Source organism: Callithrix jacchus, chromosome 9, assembly GCF_049354715.1.
Source record: "Callithrix jacchus isolate 240 chromosome 9, calJac240_pri, whole genome shotgun sequence".
NCBI lineage: Eukaryota > Metazoa > Chordata > Mammalia > Primates > Cebidae > Callithrix > Callithrix jacchus.
The window spans coordinates 19254298-19270726 of record NC_133510.1 but is presented as its reverse complement, the minus strand read 5'-3'; the positions used below and the strand labels follow the sequence as shown (position 1 = coordinate 19270726).

Below are 16429 nucleotides of genomic sequence, written 5' to 3'. Positions count from 1 at the left end.
CAAACCGGTTCTACAGGAGACGCTGCTATGAAGTGGCTTAACGCACAGAATGTGTGGTACAAGACAAACATCCTTTTGACCTTGTTGGAAGAAGCTGATCACAAACATGGAATATACCCAGTGCAGTGGTTTGCACAATAAGCGACCAGAAAATACGCATTGAACTTAATAAAGAAAGTCAATAATGTAGTCAGAAGTGGTGAAACAGTACTGGATTTAGTGCCGGGAAACTTGGGTTCTAATGTCAGGATGGTAATGTAGACTTTGGAAGCATAGAACAGGATTCAAATCCTAGATCATCATTAAATCTCATCTATTAAAGGCGTATCTTGCACGATTGTTAAAAGAATCAGTGCTAGTGAAGATATGCATCGAATAAAGACATCTAGAAGACACAAATGGATCAGCTGGCATTGGTGAGGTTATCACCATTAACATCTCAGCTCTGCCATATACCCTCCAGACGTTGGATCAATCACATTGTTGCCTCCTGGGCTTCAGTTTCCTTATATATGAGACTGTACATCGATGTACAGACTGTACATAAGACTGTATGTAGATGACTCCTAAATGCTAAGATTTTAAAATTACTACTAGAGTTGTAGTCCACACCTTGTGGCCTTGAGCAAATCACTTCACTTTTCCATGCCTGTTTCTTCATCCGCAAAATGGTCACGTGGCTGGGTCGGTGCTTTGCAAGTTCCTGCCGCTTGAAAGCTCTGTGAATCTTGAGATGCTCTGGAAAACACCAAAGGAGAGGTTCAGAGCTTGATTTCTGTAGTGGGATAGGAAATCAAGACCAGAGAAGGCAAACCTGCAAAGAACCAGACATCTGAAGTGAGGCATGCTGGGGCTGGAGCTAAGGAGGAAGAGGGGGTGGGAAAGGCTTTCCTAGGTAAGTAAAACGGTGCTCCTTGAATTTGAATAGCAATGCTGTTAAAATGCAGGTTTCAGGTCAGTAGGTCTGGGGTTGGACTTGAGATTCTGCATTTCAATCAAGCTTCCAGCTGATGCTGCTGGTTTGTGGACCACACTTTGAGTAGCAAAGAGTGTTCCTTCTCTAGCTCAGCAGCTGGGCCTCATAGAGAAGAACAGAAGCTGATCTCTCCACGTCTTCCTCCATTTCCCTCCCCAATACCCTAAAGCAAAAGGATGGATGTTTTTACCATTGTTTTTTTCCCACTAGTCCTTCTCCCAATCCCAACCCCAAACACACACACACACACAAACACACACACACACACACACATTTACTCACTCCTCAATACCCTCTGCAGCCTCATCAATACTTTCATCACTGGTCTTCACTGCAAAAGTGATTTTTGGGGAAAAGAATCTCACACCACATTTTCTAGGCCCTTACTGTCTGGCAGTGACAAACCCAGAGAAATGGGAAGTGAAAATGTCTACATTGTTGGAGTGGGTGATGTCATGTCCAGGTTTTCCCAGTTACACAGTAGTAGCCCCTACTTAGTCCTGGAGGCTGGTGTTTCTGCCGCTCCCTACCCCCACCCTGCAGCAGAAGAGGGGCCTCACACAGAGTGTTTTTCCCATCTAACCTCTCCTCTCCCCACACCCACACACACCCAAACACACACAGCCTTCCTCTACCCAGAGAACGCCACCCTTCTGCTTTCCTTATCAAGGGCTTCTTATTCACATCATGGCCCTAGGGCAACTACTGGTATTTCTGAAGCTCGCCAGGATAAAGAGCTGAGTGTGCCACCAGCACACCCCAGGCACCACCAGAGGTATGAAAACATTTATACCTGGACACATCTGCAACCCATTGGCAAGCCACCAGAGTGTCATTCACACTGCTTGCAAAGAACGGCCCAAGCCAGAGGCCCCTTCGTCCCGCCCCTCTCCCGGCAGGCGTGTGTGTGTGTGTGTGTGTGTGTGTGTGTGTGTGTGTATGTGTTTAGTCCAGCACAGCTCATTTTTTTTTCAGGGAACCTTCCACCTGCTGTTTTCTCTGGTCACGTTTTCTATTAGTCCTTTATAGCCAGTGCCCATTCCATGTCCCACAAAGGAAAAAGAGCTTCCTTTACAGAAACTAAGATGGAAGACTTTCGTGAAGAAGCCTTGGCTTGACTGAAGCAAGTTAGAATTTGCTCTGAGCTGGGCATGCACGTAGCATTTGTCTCTCTGCCTCTGTCTGCTCTAAGAGGCTGACTTAAGGCACTTTCTTCTCATAGTATCCTTGTGCTTCCTGGATATGATCCTTCCTTGGTTGTGATGGGGACAGGAAGGGATATGGGGACAGAAAAAGGGAGAGGGACTGTTGGACAGATCTAGGTCTAGGAGAGGCCCTTATTATTCCTGGGTTCTAGAGAGGAAATGAGGGTACCCTTAGAGGCCATGTGGCTGCAAGCCTTCTTTTGGAGCACAGCAGCTAGAGATTTCTATACCAAATGAGAAATGTGAGTCCTCCACTTCAAGTCACCTGCTAGAGAAATCTTACAGTGATATTTTGTCCATCCTGAGAACTGAGATTCCTAAAATCTCACTCCCGATGTATTTCCTCTTTTCTCCTTTAAGCAACCTTCTTGCCTCTGCTCGTCAAGCTGTGACTCATCCCTTCTCAGCTCGGACACCTTCAACGGCTTTCTGTTTCTTCTCGTGGAAACTCCATTCTAAATTCCACTTTCTCTTCCCTGACCACACAGATCTACTTGCTCCCATGTACTTGGAGCAATTACACTGTTCATTTAGCACTTAATACATTCTTGGGCATTATTTACTATCGTTTATTTAAAAGGAGTTCATGTTATTTCCATAGAAGATCGAAAGCTCCCTAGTGAAAGGAATTGCATTATGTGTGTTGAACACTCCACAGGGTCCAGCGTGTTCATCTTTATTGTGTGTGTGTGTGTGTGTGTGTGTGTGTGTGTGTGTGTGTGTGATAAACCATTTAGAATCTGATAAAAGCTAAATACATCCTCCCCTGGTAAATGCACCTCCACTCAGAACTCTGCCTAAAAATTTGTTACCCACCAAAAGATTCCAGACTAATAACATCTAATAACAGCGAACGGTACTGTTGGCAGAGCAAATCGTAGGTGCTCACTAATTGTCTGCTGATGTGTACTTCTCTCTGTTTTCCCTCAACAGATTGCCCTGACGTTCTCAATCGTCTTTGGGGTCATCGTGTATCGAATCACAACTGCAGCCGCTCTGTCTCTCAATAAGGCTACACGCTCTAATGTCCGGGTGACAGTGACAGCAACAGCAGTCATCATCAACCTCGTGGTCATCCTCATCCTGGATGAGATCTATGGCGCTGTGGCCAAGTGGCTCACCAAAATTGGTACTGTGTCACCAAACCTTCTGGCTGTCCTAGGCTCTCTTTAAGTCAACGTGGTCAAGGCTTTTGGTGATAATGACCCAACATTTTTTTAAAAAGGGACAGGGACGAGTTGCTTTGTACCGCGCATTTTAACTGGATGAATGGGGAAATACAATGTATGTGTATTTGTAGGGCTCCCAAAAGGCTTTCTCTAGAGGCAGGAATCCTTCCTGTAACATTCTCCAGCAAGCCCTCTAGCCTGTGCTTATTGCCTCATGTGACAGGACACTCAGTAGCCCCTGAGGATAAACCATGGCGTCTGTTCTTTTTAGCCTAACCTAGAAGCAAGGCAGACTCAAGACTTCCTGTTACAAATTACAGAGCTTTAGCTCACACTTTCCCAGCATCTATAAAGTTGAGGAAAGCCTCTTGATACTTGAGCCCAAGAGGGTCTTATCGGTCTTATCTATCCCCATATTGTCAAAGGCCCCAGAAAATCCACACATTCCCCAGGCACTGAATAGACTTCAAAGAGGCATATCAGACTTCCCAAGCTTCAAGCCGGTGAGAAAAATGCAATCGCCTCAATATTCAGACATGTCATTTGAGCTGCAAGCCGCTGTTGCCTGATCACCAAGTTTTGGCATTTGGCATTCGCTCTTACTGGATGGGGGAGGCTGACCGTGGAGACCCTGTCCCGTTGTATTTATTCTGGGTGGCCTGGATTCATCCTTCCCCTCTCTGAATGTAGGGATTTCCCTCCCTGACTCTAGGGACGAAGAGTCCCAGCTTCTTGTTAACCTCATAGGAGTCGCATTCATGGTATGTATGATACCTTCATTCACAGACCCTTGATAGGATAACCACGTCCTCAAGAGCCTTCTCCTGATGACTGGAGAATTCTGGAAAGTTGATCCGTCTGTGCCTTTCCCCCGCTTGGCCTCTAGTGTAACAGTACCCACCGTGAGCGCTTTCCTTTGACTTCTGTGTTGCTGTCGGCAGCTCACCATCCTCAGGGGCAGCTCTGCTCTTTCCAGCATGTGCATATTTATGAGTGTCATCTGCATTTCTTCATAAGTTTCTTGAGAAAAATAAGCGGAGCATTTTAAATCAGCATGTTTGATGATAGACAGGATTTATGGAAGCACTTTGGAAGAACATCCAACACTCCTGGGGACTCAGGAGGCTTTGGAGGGAGAGGCATTTAACTGGAGAGCTCAGAGATAAGTGAGAGTCAGACAGGCCTGCGTATAGGGAGGAGGGGCTGGGTAGGAGGACAGGAAGATTCCTGACAAAGGAAACCAAGTGAGAAATATGGCGCTGAAGGGAGCGATCAGATCCCCAGGTCAGGAAAGGCACACAGGAAAGTGGCACATGAGCCACTTGGGTGGTTGGGAGAGAGTTGGTGGAGCTAAACACCGGTGGACGGGAGCTGAGCTCAGTGTGTGGGAGAAAGAAAGCATGAAGCATGCTCAGGACGCCAGGGGAGCCCAGTGGCGGGCTCTATGTCCAGGACACATCTAGGGCATGATGGAGTGGGAATCTGGGCCCGCAGAGTCGACCAATGCTTGTTTTTTTGTTTTGTTTTGTCTCGTTTTGCTTTTTGATGGAAAATCTAAAATGCCAGGCTGAGGACTCCAGTGTTTTTCACAGACCATGGATGTTTGCTGGAATTCCCGGGGGGATTCAACAATAAACAGTGTCATCTTCCTGGCCTGATGAGCCAGCCGAGAAATTAGATCAAGGCAAGAGTAGACAAAGTCAAATTATCAGCTGGAAAACTGAGAAAGGCTCCATGGGAGGTGGTAGCTTAGGAGGAGAGCCAAATAGACATTCTCTCTCCATGGCAGGCAGTGGTGGATGGGCCGGCCCTGTGAACTTAGAACTTGGAGGGGCATAGAAGAACACCTGTTTCCTGGGGGCCCTTTGCTCCACCAAGGAAGGGCAGAAAAAGAGGCTAAGCAAGGAATGGCCAGCATCCTCTACCAGGCTCAACAATAAGATAAGCTACTCCCCCCATGCTAAGCCGGAGGGAGACAAGCTGAGGCATTACAACCAATCACACTCCCATCACATGGAGGGAACATCAGGGGTAGAAATAAATTCCCCTACCCTCTGCATGAGGTCCTGATATAGCACCACTGAGGATTGTTTTAAGAGAGTGGCATGATGGGAGCTGTTTACAAAATTACTTAGCGGGGAAATAGGATGCGACAGAATAGGGAGAGGCAGGAGATCCAATGTAGAAGGCATTGCTGAGTGTATGGGCAGGACGTAGGGAGAAGAGCGACAGGAATTCAACGGTGATGGAGACCTTTCTTCTTGCTGTTCATTTGTGTTACATGATTTCTTGCACTGCACTAGATAGTGATAAAGAAGGAAGACAAATAGAGTGGGCAACAATAGAAAACTCATTAATAAGTATTTAGTGAGCACTTCCCATGTGCAAGGTGGGGCCTTAACTCTTCTGTTTGAAGTCATTAACAAAATGGGCTGTAACGCAGCTTTCACATCATGAAACTATATTCAGTTTCTACTGGCACAGCCCCCTTGCCCGGAACAAAGAAGCTATCCTGGAGTGTCAAATCAATGTCCAGAACTCCATAAGAAAGTCTGTGCCCTGGAAAGGAGAAAAAATCCTAACAAGTACATTTTGTTTTTTATGAGAGTGATACTCAAAGTATTTTTAAAGTTAAAATTTGTAACCCCATTTCATCTTCACGAAAACTGCATGGCCAGCAAGGGAAGCCTTATACCCTCGCTTTACTAAGGTCCAGACTCAGATTCTGCCTCGAAAATGTGAATCTCTTTTGTGTCAGTTTGATGTCAGTTTCTCAGCATCTGTACTGAAGTGGTGTGTTTGTTGGGTCTCTCTCATTGTTCTGGGGCACTGCGTTTGTTTACTTTAGCCTGGTTACCTCAGAGGGCTCTGAGAGGGACTGTAGTCTGTGGAAGGACTGCTGAATTTGAGAATCTAGTGGAAAGAACCTTTGAGCTCTAGACCTGGCTCCTTCTCCTCCTGCCCCGCAACTGTGTGGCACTGGCATCAGGGAACGTTTTTAGACAAAGGTTTCCCGATCCTTCCTTTATCATTTTCCTCCTTTTGTCCTCTGGCCATCACTCCTCTGTGGATAGTTTTTCACAGCTTAATACCTATGCTGTTGTCCTCAGCCCTTTTCAATGGATCTCTAGCTTAGAAATCCCCATCCAGTCAACCTTTCCCAAACAGTGGGTGTGGGGACATTGCTCCCAGTCAGCACCCTCAGATAGCTTCTCTTGGCCCTGGGTCAGCTATAGTTAGCATTTGAGGCTCTCGGCTGTTTTCTTCCCACCATGCTCCTTCACCCCAGCTGACCCACTCAGCTCATGGTCATCCCAGCCTCCCCGGTGTCCCTACCCGGCCTTGCTCATGTTGTTGTTGCCAAAACAACCTCAGTGACCTTCCTTTAAAGGGCTTCTCGAGGCCTCCTCCTTCATAAACCCTCATCTTCCAGAGTCCCCTGGCAAACACTCTCTGTTCGTGGGTTCATCCATCATCTGCTGCTGGAGTGCTTGCTCTGTGCCAGGCACGGTTCTAGGGAACACAGCAATGACAAGCAACAAGGTCCCTGTTCTCATTGTGCTTCCACTGTGGCAAGCGAAAGATGGACGGCGAGCAGGCTCATTCCATAGAATATGAGGAAGGTGTGATGAGATAGACAGTGGTTTGGGGTTGTGCGCTCTGGAGCAGGTGATCAGAAAAGGCGGATCAAGGTGATAACTTTATAGCTAAGACCTGGATGGCAGGAGTGAGCCAGACTCAAAAAGATCTGGAAGAACTCTAGGAAGATGGAACAGCAAAGGCAAAGCCCTTAGGTCAGGGCTAAGCTTGGAGTGTCTTATTCACACCATTTATTGGATGCTGAGCGGGTACTGTCCGGTCTTACTGCATTGCACGTACATGTGTGTTCCCGCTAGGCTCTGCTGGCGTAATAACTTTGTCTTGACATCTTGGTTGCATCACAAAAAATCATCTGTGTTCTTGCTCAGCCCACATATCTAGTGCAATCAGGCAGAGGTCTCTGCTGCACACAGTTGCTCAGGGACCCAGACTGATGGGGGCCGCCGTGGACACTATGGCAGGAAGAGACAGCTGGAGAGTTGACCGGGGCTGTTAAAGGCTTCAGACTCCAAGAGTCCTCATTCACCCCGTCTACTCACAGCTCACTGGCTAGAATCAGCCTAATTACGAAGAACTTGGGAAATGTGTGGAAGTACATGGTCATTCTGTAAGCAGGAACGGTCTCTGCCACTTGCTCCAACCAGGCTGTAAGGCTCTTGAGAACAGTGACCCTGTCTTGCATTTATTTTTATTTCTTGCACAGTGCCTGGCCCACAGCAGATCTTAGCACAATTGTGTCCATGCAGTTACTAGTGAAATATGTCTCTCTCTTCATTCAGGTAGGACAAAGAAAATTTTCAAGGAATGCCCATAGGCTAGGTATCTTTTAAGTTACAGTAAAGGCTACAGTGAGCATTTATGTATTCCTTATTTCAACTCTGTCTGCCTGCAGAAGAATATGATCTTATTGAGATAAATAAGGCCAGTTCAAAGTTGACACAATGGGATAGTGTCTGAAAGATGCACCCAGGGTATCAGAATACTTGAAGTTTTCAATACCCACAAAACAGAGATGCTCCCACAAAATAGGAGATTGGCAGTATCTCTGCAGGCAGAGATACAGTTTCAGGGGTCCCCCAGGCTCCATGGGGACATAAAGCTACGGATAATGCCACCTAATGGAATGAGAAGTCACCCAGGCTTAAGACTTCCTTTGCCATTCTCACGCTGGGTTTAACACTCACTTGGCTTCCTGCCCCAGATCTCTTGATAGTTGAGGAGGCTGTGAATATGTGCTTTGCTCACCAGGTGCAAACAGCTGGTGTCAACAACCCTAATAAGTCCCCAAGTGTTTCCCACAGGGCTGAGTAATGGAAGACCAGTTTCCTGGGAGCATCCCTCACGAGGCTGAGGTGTCAGGCCTATCTGAGGTCCATTCTTGCTACAAATATATATCACAAAAGGCAGATTTTGTTAATTTCCTTGAGAATGATATCTAATGCTAGCAGCAGTGACAGATAAAAGAGGTGATTGTCCCCCTGGCTGCCATAACAATAGTCAGGAGCTGGGATCCAAGGCATGCTGGAATCTGGAGGCAGCACAGCACTGGTGAAGCAGGACTAAGCTGAACCCTGGGGCGGTGGGAAGGGGGCTTTCTAGGTAAATGCACGAAGCTTTGGAGCTGTCTGAGAGGGAGTCTGGCTGGCCAAGGCACAGTGTACAGAGTATGTTGCCAGCTTTAGCAAGCATCAGTATTGGAGTTTGAGTACAGCGGGGGTAGGAGTCCAGTGGATGGGTGGGACAAGGTTTCTAAGTCCCCAGTGGTCTTTTCACTCCAGGAGAGGGTGCAGGTTGTGGCTGTAGAGAAAGGGTCCAGGTTCTGGGGGAGGAAACAGGCAAAATCTGGGCCAGTTGCTGGGCCTCTAGACATACAGCACACGGGACAGGGCTGCAGCATGGTGGGAGGATAGGGCATGAGGCAAGAAGAAACAGTAATGGAGCTGACTGCTGCAAGGCGTGCTTCCGTCTTGGGTCAGGACCCAGGGTTGTATTGTGCCTTTGAGCCAGACATCTGGGAGCAGGAAAACTATAGGCAATGGTCAGGCTTGGCCTGGAAAGGGGGCCTGTCTGTACTCTAGCTTTGGAGAATTCTTCAAATAGGAAGCAGGATGGAGGAGACGCAGTTGATGGGAGGCTTCTAGGCTGAATACTCAAAATGCCGCTGGCTTGCTGCCTCCTTTTCTTCCTGTCTTTTCTTTCAAAACCCTGTGCAGAGTGCTGACTGGTGTGTGGGGTGGTGCACTTCGTCCCTTTCTCATCATCCAGCCTCTCCAAGTCACAGGGTTGGGCTCATGGTAGGTGCTTGAAAAAGGAGTACTAAGTCAAGGTTCTTATGAGAATGTCTGTGCTTGGGAGGTGCTTAGACATTGCTCATAGCCCACTCCTGAGTGTCACTGCCCCAGATGCTCCTGAAGCAGGACCTAGGATGGGAGTGAACGGAGTGATGGGCAAAGGCCCTGAGTTCTACTGAGTGCCCACTTCATACCAACACTGGTTGGCATACTTTGTCCCACATTATGACAGTAACACTGGGGATGGGTCATTTCTTTCATTTTGCTTATGAGAAGGCTGGAGACGTTTAGAAACTTGACTGAAACATGTAGTTAGTGGTGTGCATGAGTGTGTGTTTGTGTACACCCTGCCTACCCTGTATCTCACACACATGCACACACACACACGGCTTACCCTGTACCAAACACTGTTCTAAGCACTTTACATATATCAGCATCTTTAATCCTTAAAACAGCCCCAGTGGGGCAGGCAATCTTAACACTCCCATTTAGAGACAGGAAGACTGAGGACACAGAGCAGAAAATGTGAGGCCCAAGGTCATGGATAAGTGGTGAGCCTGGCCTCATTGTCCTTGCTGAAGCCATGACACTCCACTGTCTTTTAATACGTAGCTGTCCTTGCTCCCCAGAAACATTTAAATGTATTGGGAAAGCAAAAGGAAATACCACAAAGGCTCCAGAAGGTTTAAAATGGAGTGCACTCACATATGTGAATGACAAGAGGTCCGGTGTTTCTGGGGATGGGGACAGCCGTGTGGGTCAGATGCCCCAGGCAGGGAGAACAGCAGGGAGGCAAGCTCTGAGTGAGCCCCCTGTCCCACATGCACAGAGAGAGCGGAGCTCCACAGGCTTTGGGGTCCTGCATGCTTTATAAGTTTTAAAAAAAGAAAGACCTTTTTTAAAAATTTGAAAGACCACCAGGAATCTCTTTAAAAAAATAGACAGGGTCTCACGCTGTTGCCCAGACTGGGATGCAGTGGCATAATCCTAGCTCACAACAGCTTTGAACTCCTGGGCTCAAGCGATCCTCCCACCTCAGCCTCCTGAGTAGCTGAGACTACTTGTGTGGGCCACAGCATCTGGCTAATTTTTTTTTTTTTTAACTTTTTGTAGAGAAGGGGATCTCATTTTATTTCCCTGGCTGATCTTGAACTCCTGGGCTCAAGTGATTTTCCTGCCTCAGCCTCCCAAAATGCTGGGACTCCTGGTGAGAACCAGCTTTACTGACCCTGACCAGGAAGACTTGAGACTAAACTTTTCCTCCAATTTTAAGCTACTCTAACAAAAGGCGACATATTATTACTGAGCAGAGAAGCGCAGGAAGAAAGGAAAAGAATGCGGAAAAAATCAGTATCACAGATAAAATGGCTGCCGGGGCACAAAACATTCTTTAAAAAAGAATATTTGGGCATGAACGGATGAATCTAATTTTCTAAATGTGCATAGAGTGTGCTTTTTGGAGCATGAGGTGAAGGTGTTGGCTTTATTGGATGTGGTGCTCTGAGATGGGGGTTCGCTCTCGGCAGTGGAGGCTGATCATGGCCAGGGTCCAGCACAGGACACAGGTGGACCTGGCTGGCGTGGGCTGGAGAGGAGAGTAGGGCCTTATGCCTTCCTGGAGGGACACCACAATGCTGGTCATTTGCAGTCTGGCCTGAGAGTTAGGTCTGCTGGTTTGTATTCTCTTCCTGCTTTGCACAGGGATCCTGGCTCTCTGGGTGGTCTCAGGCAGTGGGGGAGAAAGAGCCTCCCAGGGTGTGGCCAGGGGGTATTGTATGATTGTTGGTGGGGGGGGGGCCCTCCACGATGTTGGCTTAAATTATTCTAAACGTTGCATGGGAAAGAGAGAGGATGGCAGAAGGCTGTGACTACTAATAAAACAATGGGAGTACAGATATAGCCCAAGTTCGTGGAGCACCCCTACCAGTTACATGAGACTATCGTCAGTAGTCCTGCTGTTTAGAAGACTTAGCATAACTGGTAAGAGTTGCTTCCCACACATGAGCTGTGACCATGAACACATCTCTCATTTCCCTACTAAGCCCTTGGAGTACTCATCTTTCCTGTTAGCAAGAAGTCCAATATCTTCCTCTCCTCCTCTTTGGGTTTTCTAGGAGACCAGGGACTGAAACACTCAGAAGAGAAGGAAGAGCTGTGGTGCTCCTCCTCTGTCTGCACTTGTTATCCTCAGATCCCCTCTCCACCTCACTAGGGAATTGGGATGCTTTCCTGTGCCTCTCCCTGGTCCTCCCACACCTCTGGAGAAACTGCATCTCTTCCTAACTGCGGCTCTTGCAGGATGAGTTCTCCCTCTTGGTTCTTCTCGGGCATCAGCCGTGCCATTTCCTCTCCTTGTCTCTTCACTGCTGTGAGCACGGGCTTCCTGAGAGTTACTTTATTTGAACCATCCAAGGGGAATTCTTTCCCGCTGCAATCCTGAGTGGTAGAGAGGTCAGGCCAAAGCCTGAAGTTAAACAGGAAGATGCTGCGTAGAACCTTCCCTTCACTCCTCGGGTCTCATTGCCACAATTGCTGCTGGACATTGGCCCCACCAATGTCCCTCTGATGGGACAGGCTGGGCTGCTGCTGAGCTGGCCCCTCCTTATGCCAGGCCTGGACAGCATGGGATTGTCAAGGGAGGCTACTCTTCTCTTTAGGGTGGGCTCAGTCTAGGGGCTGCAGTTTCAGGATTTCCTGTTTCTAGGACACATGTGTTACCTCCACCCTCATCTCCAGGATGCCACCTGACACATAGACCCAGAGCAAGGGCCCCTGCTCTCCCTGGGAGCCCATGCTGGAAGCCCTTGGCTTGCCGCCTTAAATCTTCAAAATGCAACAGATCCTACGATTGCTTATTTCACTTCCCTGGCCCTCAGTGATTCCTAGGGACCTCATCACCCCAGATGCCAAAATGCACCCCCCCCCAACCTTCTAAGCTCTGTAGGAGATTTTAAGCTAACTTGCTACCATCTCTTTCAGTAAAGAAGTGGAAACAAATGTCAAATCTCTGATGGAGCGTCTTGCTGTGCCATCATAAGAAGAGCAAATCTTTGAGCCCTTATGCCATGCTTGGTGCTTTCCACACTGTATTTCCCAACAAATGTTGAAGGAAGGCCCCATTTTATGAATGAGGACACTGAAGCTCAGAAAGATAAATTCCCTTATCTGGGGACTCTTGGACAGAAAGGTCTCTGACTTCCAGCCCAGGGTCCCCCTCTATTCTTCCATCAAAGCCCCGTGAATCATATTGTGGAGCACAGAAGACCAGAAGTGGGAAGGACCCAGGAAATCACCCAATCCAACCTTGACACTGAGACTTGGACTTGCTTGAGGTGCTGACTCCGCCAAGCTGGCTAGTACTTTGAAGAATGGTTCTCGGTTCATATAATGTTCTAATGGCCATGGGTCATAAGTCAGGGTTTGGGGGTTTTGGGTTTATGGGAGGCAGAATCACAGGGGCCAAGGAGAACACAGGGGCTAAAAATGTAATGTGTCCAACTTTGAGCACTTAATTTTCCCCCCAAACCTGGTGCCTTTCATCCATTTCTTCCCATCTCAGAAGATGGCACCACCAGCCACCCAGATGCTCACTTCAAAGCCCAAGCACCATCCTGGCTGTCTCTTTTTCTCTCTCCTTGGCACGCTCACTCCCTGGAGCAAGCTATCTCACCCTTAGGATCCAGTCTACTTGTAAGTATTGTTCAAATATATCCCAGATCTGACCATTTTTCAAGTTCTTTCCTCATATTGGCTGGCTTCTGCCTGGAAGACACACTCACAATTTGTCTCTGCTTCCACTTCTGCCTCCCAGCCGCACTTCCCCACCCTCCCCCACCGGCCACAGTTCACTTTCTATGATTTTTAAAAATTTAATTTTATCACATCCCATCTCTGCTTCCCATTGTACTTCTCGTGGCTCATAGAACCCCACATTGACTCTCCCGCCTTCCTCTCCAATCCCCCATCCCAGTACTTACTTCCACCTGGCTCAGGAGGCTCTGGCTGTGTGGACCGGCCTGTTCCTTGCACAGCCTTGGGGCTCTCCATTAGGACTTTGCCCAGGCTGATGCCTCTCCGTGGTGCTCTCTTCAGCCCCTGGGGTTTGGTTCCTCCTTACCCTGAAGGTCTCAGCTTAGAGGCCACCTTCTCAGAGGCCTTTTCTGACCCCTCTGACTCAAACAGCCTTCCCATCGCCCTCTCCTGATTCTCATTTCACTACACTTCCCTTCAACTCTCCCTGCTCTCTAAAATGGTTACAGTTGTCTCCCTCACCCTTCTAGACTGGGAGCTCCACATGGCGGAGGCTTATTGGATTGTCCACCACTACACACCTGGGGCCCGGCACCTGGTCTGTTATCATCCTCAATAGGTATTTGTTGAATGAGAAAAGATAATGGCGGGAAAGGAAGGAGAATTCCCCCGGGGTTGTTTTCCTCTGAGAAGACATGAGGGGTGGGCTGAGGATGGAGTGACTGTATGGCTCTTCCCTCTGGTTCTAGACCAGTGTGTACAGGGGTGTTGGTGGTGTCTGTGACCAGGGACAGGGCACACCTTCCTGCCCTCTCCTCACTCCTGTCCTTGCTACTGGGAGAAAATCTTAGGGAAGTTGTCAAGTGCTGGTATGGTGCTTGGCAAATAGTAGGTGCTGGATATAGTAGGATTCTCATGATGGGCCCATAATAGAATGTCTCTCTGTCTCACGCTCTCTGTGTCTGTCTGTGTCTCTCTCTAGTGCTCCCTTCCCTGTTTAGGTCCTTTTTCTTAAAAGGAGATGTGCTGGGGTGCTGCCATCCCGGCCTAGGCTGCTAGCCAGCATACTAGGTCTCATGCTCCTTTGCTTAGGGGCAAGAGTTACCTTCCTGACTCTGAGGGATAGGCCCCCTGTGCTAGGAAGCTCTCTGGGGCTGCAGGAGTATCTCAGGCATGCCCTCAGGATCCCCAGTTCAGGGGCTCTCAGCTCTCTCGGGCCACGCACCGGCTACCTCATGGCCCAGATGGCTGGCTTCTCCTAGGGTGGTTCTCACCCTGCCCATGGCACTAATAAGGCAACAGTGGCACACCAGGTACCCAGACAGTCCCTCCATCCGCTCCCCCATTCCCAATTGAAGGGCAGCACAGATGGTTGTGATGTCAGCCAGCACTGCCGTTGGCAAAGGCTTGGCCTGCCTCAGGGAGAGGTGAGGGAAGAGCAAGCTCTCTTGCTTGACCATCTTCTTGTTCTGTTGTGCTGCCATTGCTATGCATTTGCCAGCTGGGCTGTTGAAGACACTGGTCAGGAGGAGCTGCTTTTCCAAGATTCAGAGCCTGCAGCAGGAGTCCTCCTCTGGCCGTGCTGTTAGGATGGAGCTCTGGGACTTTCCGTCCTGAGCTGGACCCCTGGGATGAAGCTGGGCTTTCATACTAATTGTTTTCCAAGGCAGTTTACAGCTGGGTCATTTGCACTCATATTTTTTCATGACATGATGCAGCAGAGGATTAACACTTAAGAGAAAAGGGCTGATGGCTGGAATGGCTGCACAGAAATTCCCTCTGATTGTCCTTGTGGCTGGAAGGGGAGTCTGCCCTCTTTGTCGTGATCCTGCTCTGCAGGTTGGAAGCAAATGAAACTTCCAGATGGCCTCTAATCAACCCGGGGTGCTTCCTGGAGGAGGTGCGATGTTAGGGGTACATGAATAATAGAGAAGGTTGCCTGTCTAGCTCCTCACCCTCTCTCCATTAGGCTCCTGTCCTTCATATCCCCGTAGTCATGAAATCTAAAGGCATTTTATTTGGAGTTGTTCAAAGCACAAGACTGACCACTTTTTTCATGGGGCTCTGATTCAGACCCATCCAGAAGTCTGTCTTGTGAGGAATCCTGCCTAGTGGCCTGAGATGCAGACAGCCCTTCCTGACCTTCAGACGTCACCCCACCCCACCTGGTCTCTGGGAACACTTTCTCCCCTCCCTCCCTCCTTCTCTCCCGTGGTGTCTATCTTTCCCTGATCTCTCTCATTTGTTACCCAGATCCAGCAGGACCTGAAAGGCAGTCCCTGCTCCTTCCCTTGTGCTCACCTTGAAGTAGAACCCAGTTCTTCAACAGTTTCCCAAGAGCAAATTCAGAACACTTTCAAGGAGTCCTTATGGAAGAGTCTGTGGAGAGGCACAGGAAGTGTTCACACTGCAAACCTCACAGCAGCACTTAATGAAAACGCCCACTGGGCCCTCCCCACACCTCTCAGTCCATTTCCTCCCTGCCCTTCCCCTCCCATCGCACTGGCCCTCACCCTTCTGGGTCCTGGTTTCAACTACAGCATCCCCGTCTCTTATGTTAGGTCGGGGAGTTTGAGTCTTCCGGCTGCTCCTGTCCTGTATGGTTACACCTGTCATCTGCTCAGAAAAAAAGTCCCTCCTTAAAATTTGTCTTTCTTGAAATGTGACAGGGAATTTTTAATATGGGCCGAAAAAATTTTTTATTCTTGCAAGCAAATTTTTCCTGTCATCCACTCACACGTTTATTCATTCAATGCATGTTTATAGCAGAACACAGCTGGCAATAGGTGGGATCTGCCCGGAAGCTGTCTCTTTGGGACCTTGCTCATGTACATGGGGGTGGGCAAGACTGGGAATGTGGTGGGCAAGAGGGTTCAGGGCCGTATGAGGGTGCAGAGTTATGAGATCTCGAAACCAAAAGTGACCTTTCAATGGCAGACACTTCCACTGGGCCTCAGAATTGTCTTCTGTAGTTAAGGGGAATGAGAATCAGGCTGAAGATGGGGATGTGGTGCCTTCAGGCAGGTAAGGACCTGATACGCATAAATCCGGTAGGGAGGACCTGGCCTCTTGGTGGCTGGGAGGGGAAAGGCCTAAGAAGCGAAAGATCTCATGGAGCATTTGCTAACATGCATAACTAAAGAAGAAATGACGGAAGCGGCAGTGCTGGCTGTAAATGGTGAGCACAAATCATCACCCAGATGATTATTCGGTGAAGCAGTGCAGGATTGCCCAGGTCTTTTATCTCAGGGGGCCATGCCTACCCAGGTGGGCCAGGAAGGAGAAAACCACAAAGCTTTCCACCAGCAGAGGAATATCACGGAAGGCTTTTCCAACTCCTGTGGAATTCTAGTCCAGCTCCTGTAGAATTCTAGTTCAACTCCTGTGGAATTCTAGTTCAGCTCCTATACAATTCTAGTTCAACTCCCATAGAATTCT

General features: G+C 48.6%; 1 protein-coding gene across 3 annotated transcripts in view; it reads left to right on the top strand.

The window, feature by feature from the left end:
- ANO2 (anoctamin 2) overlaps positions 1-16429 on the top strand; it is a 371758-nt gene that overhangs the window by 292997 nt on the left and 62332 nt on the right. For all 3 annotated transcript variants that reach the window (XM_017975875.4, XM_054238042.2, XM_054238043.2), the window contains one exon: positions 3115-3310. In XM_017975875.4, the coding sequence (XP_017831364.4) occupies positions 3115-3310 (196 nt within the window). The remainder of the gene's footprint in view (positions 1-3114; positions 3311-16429) is intronic.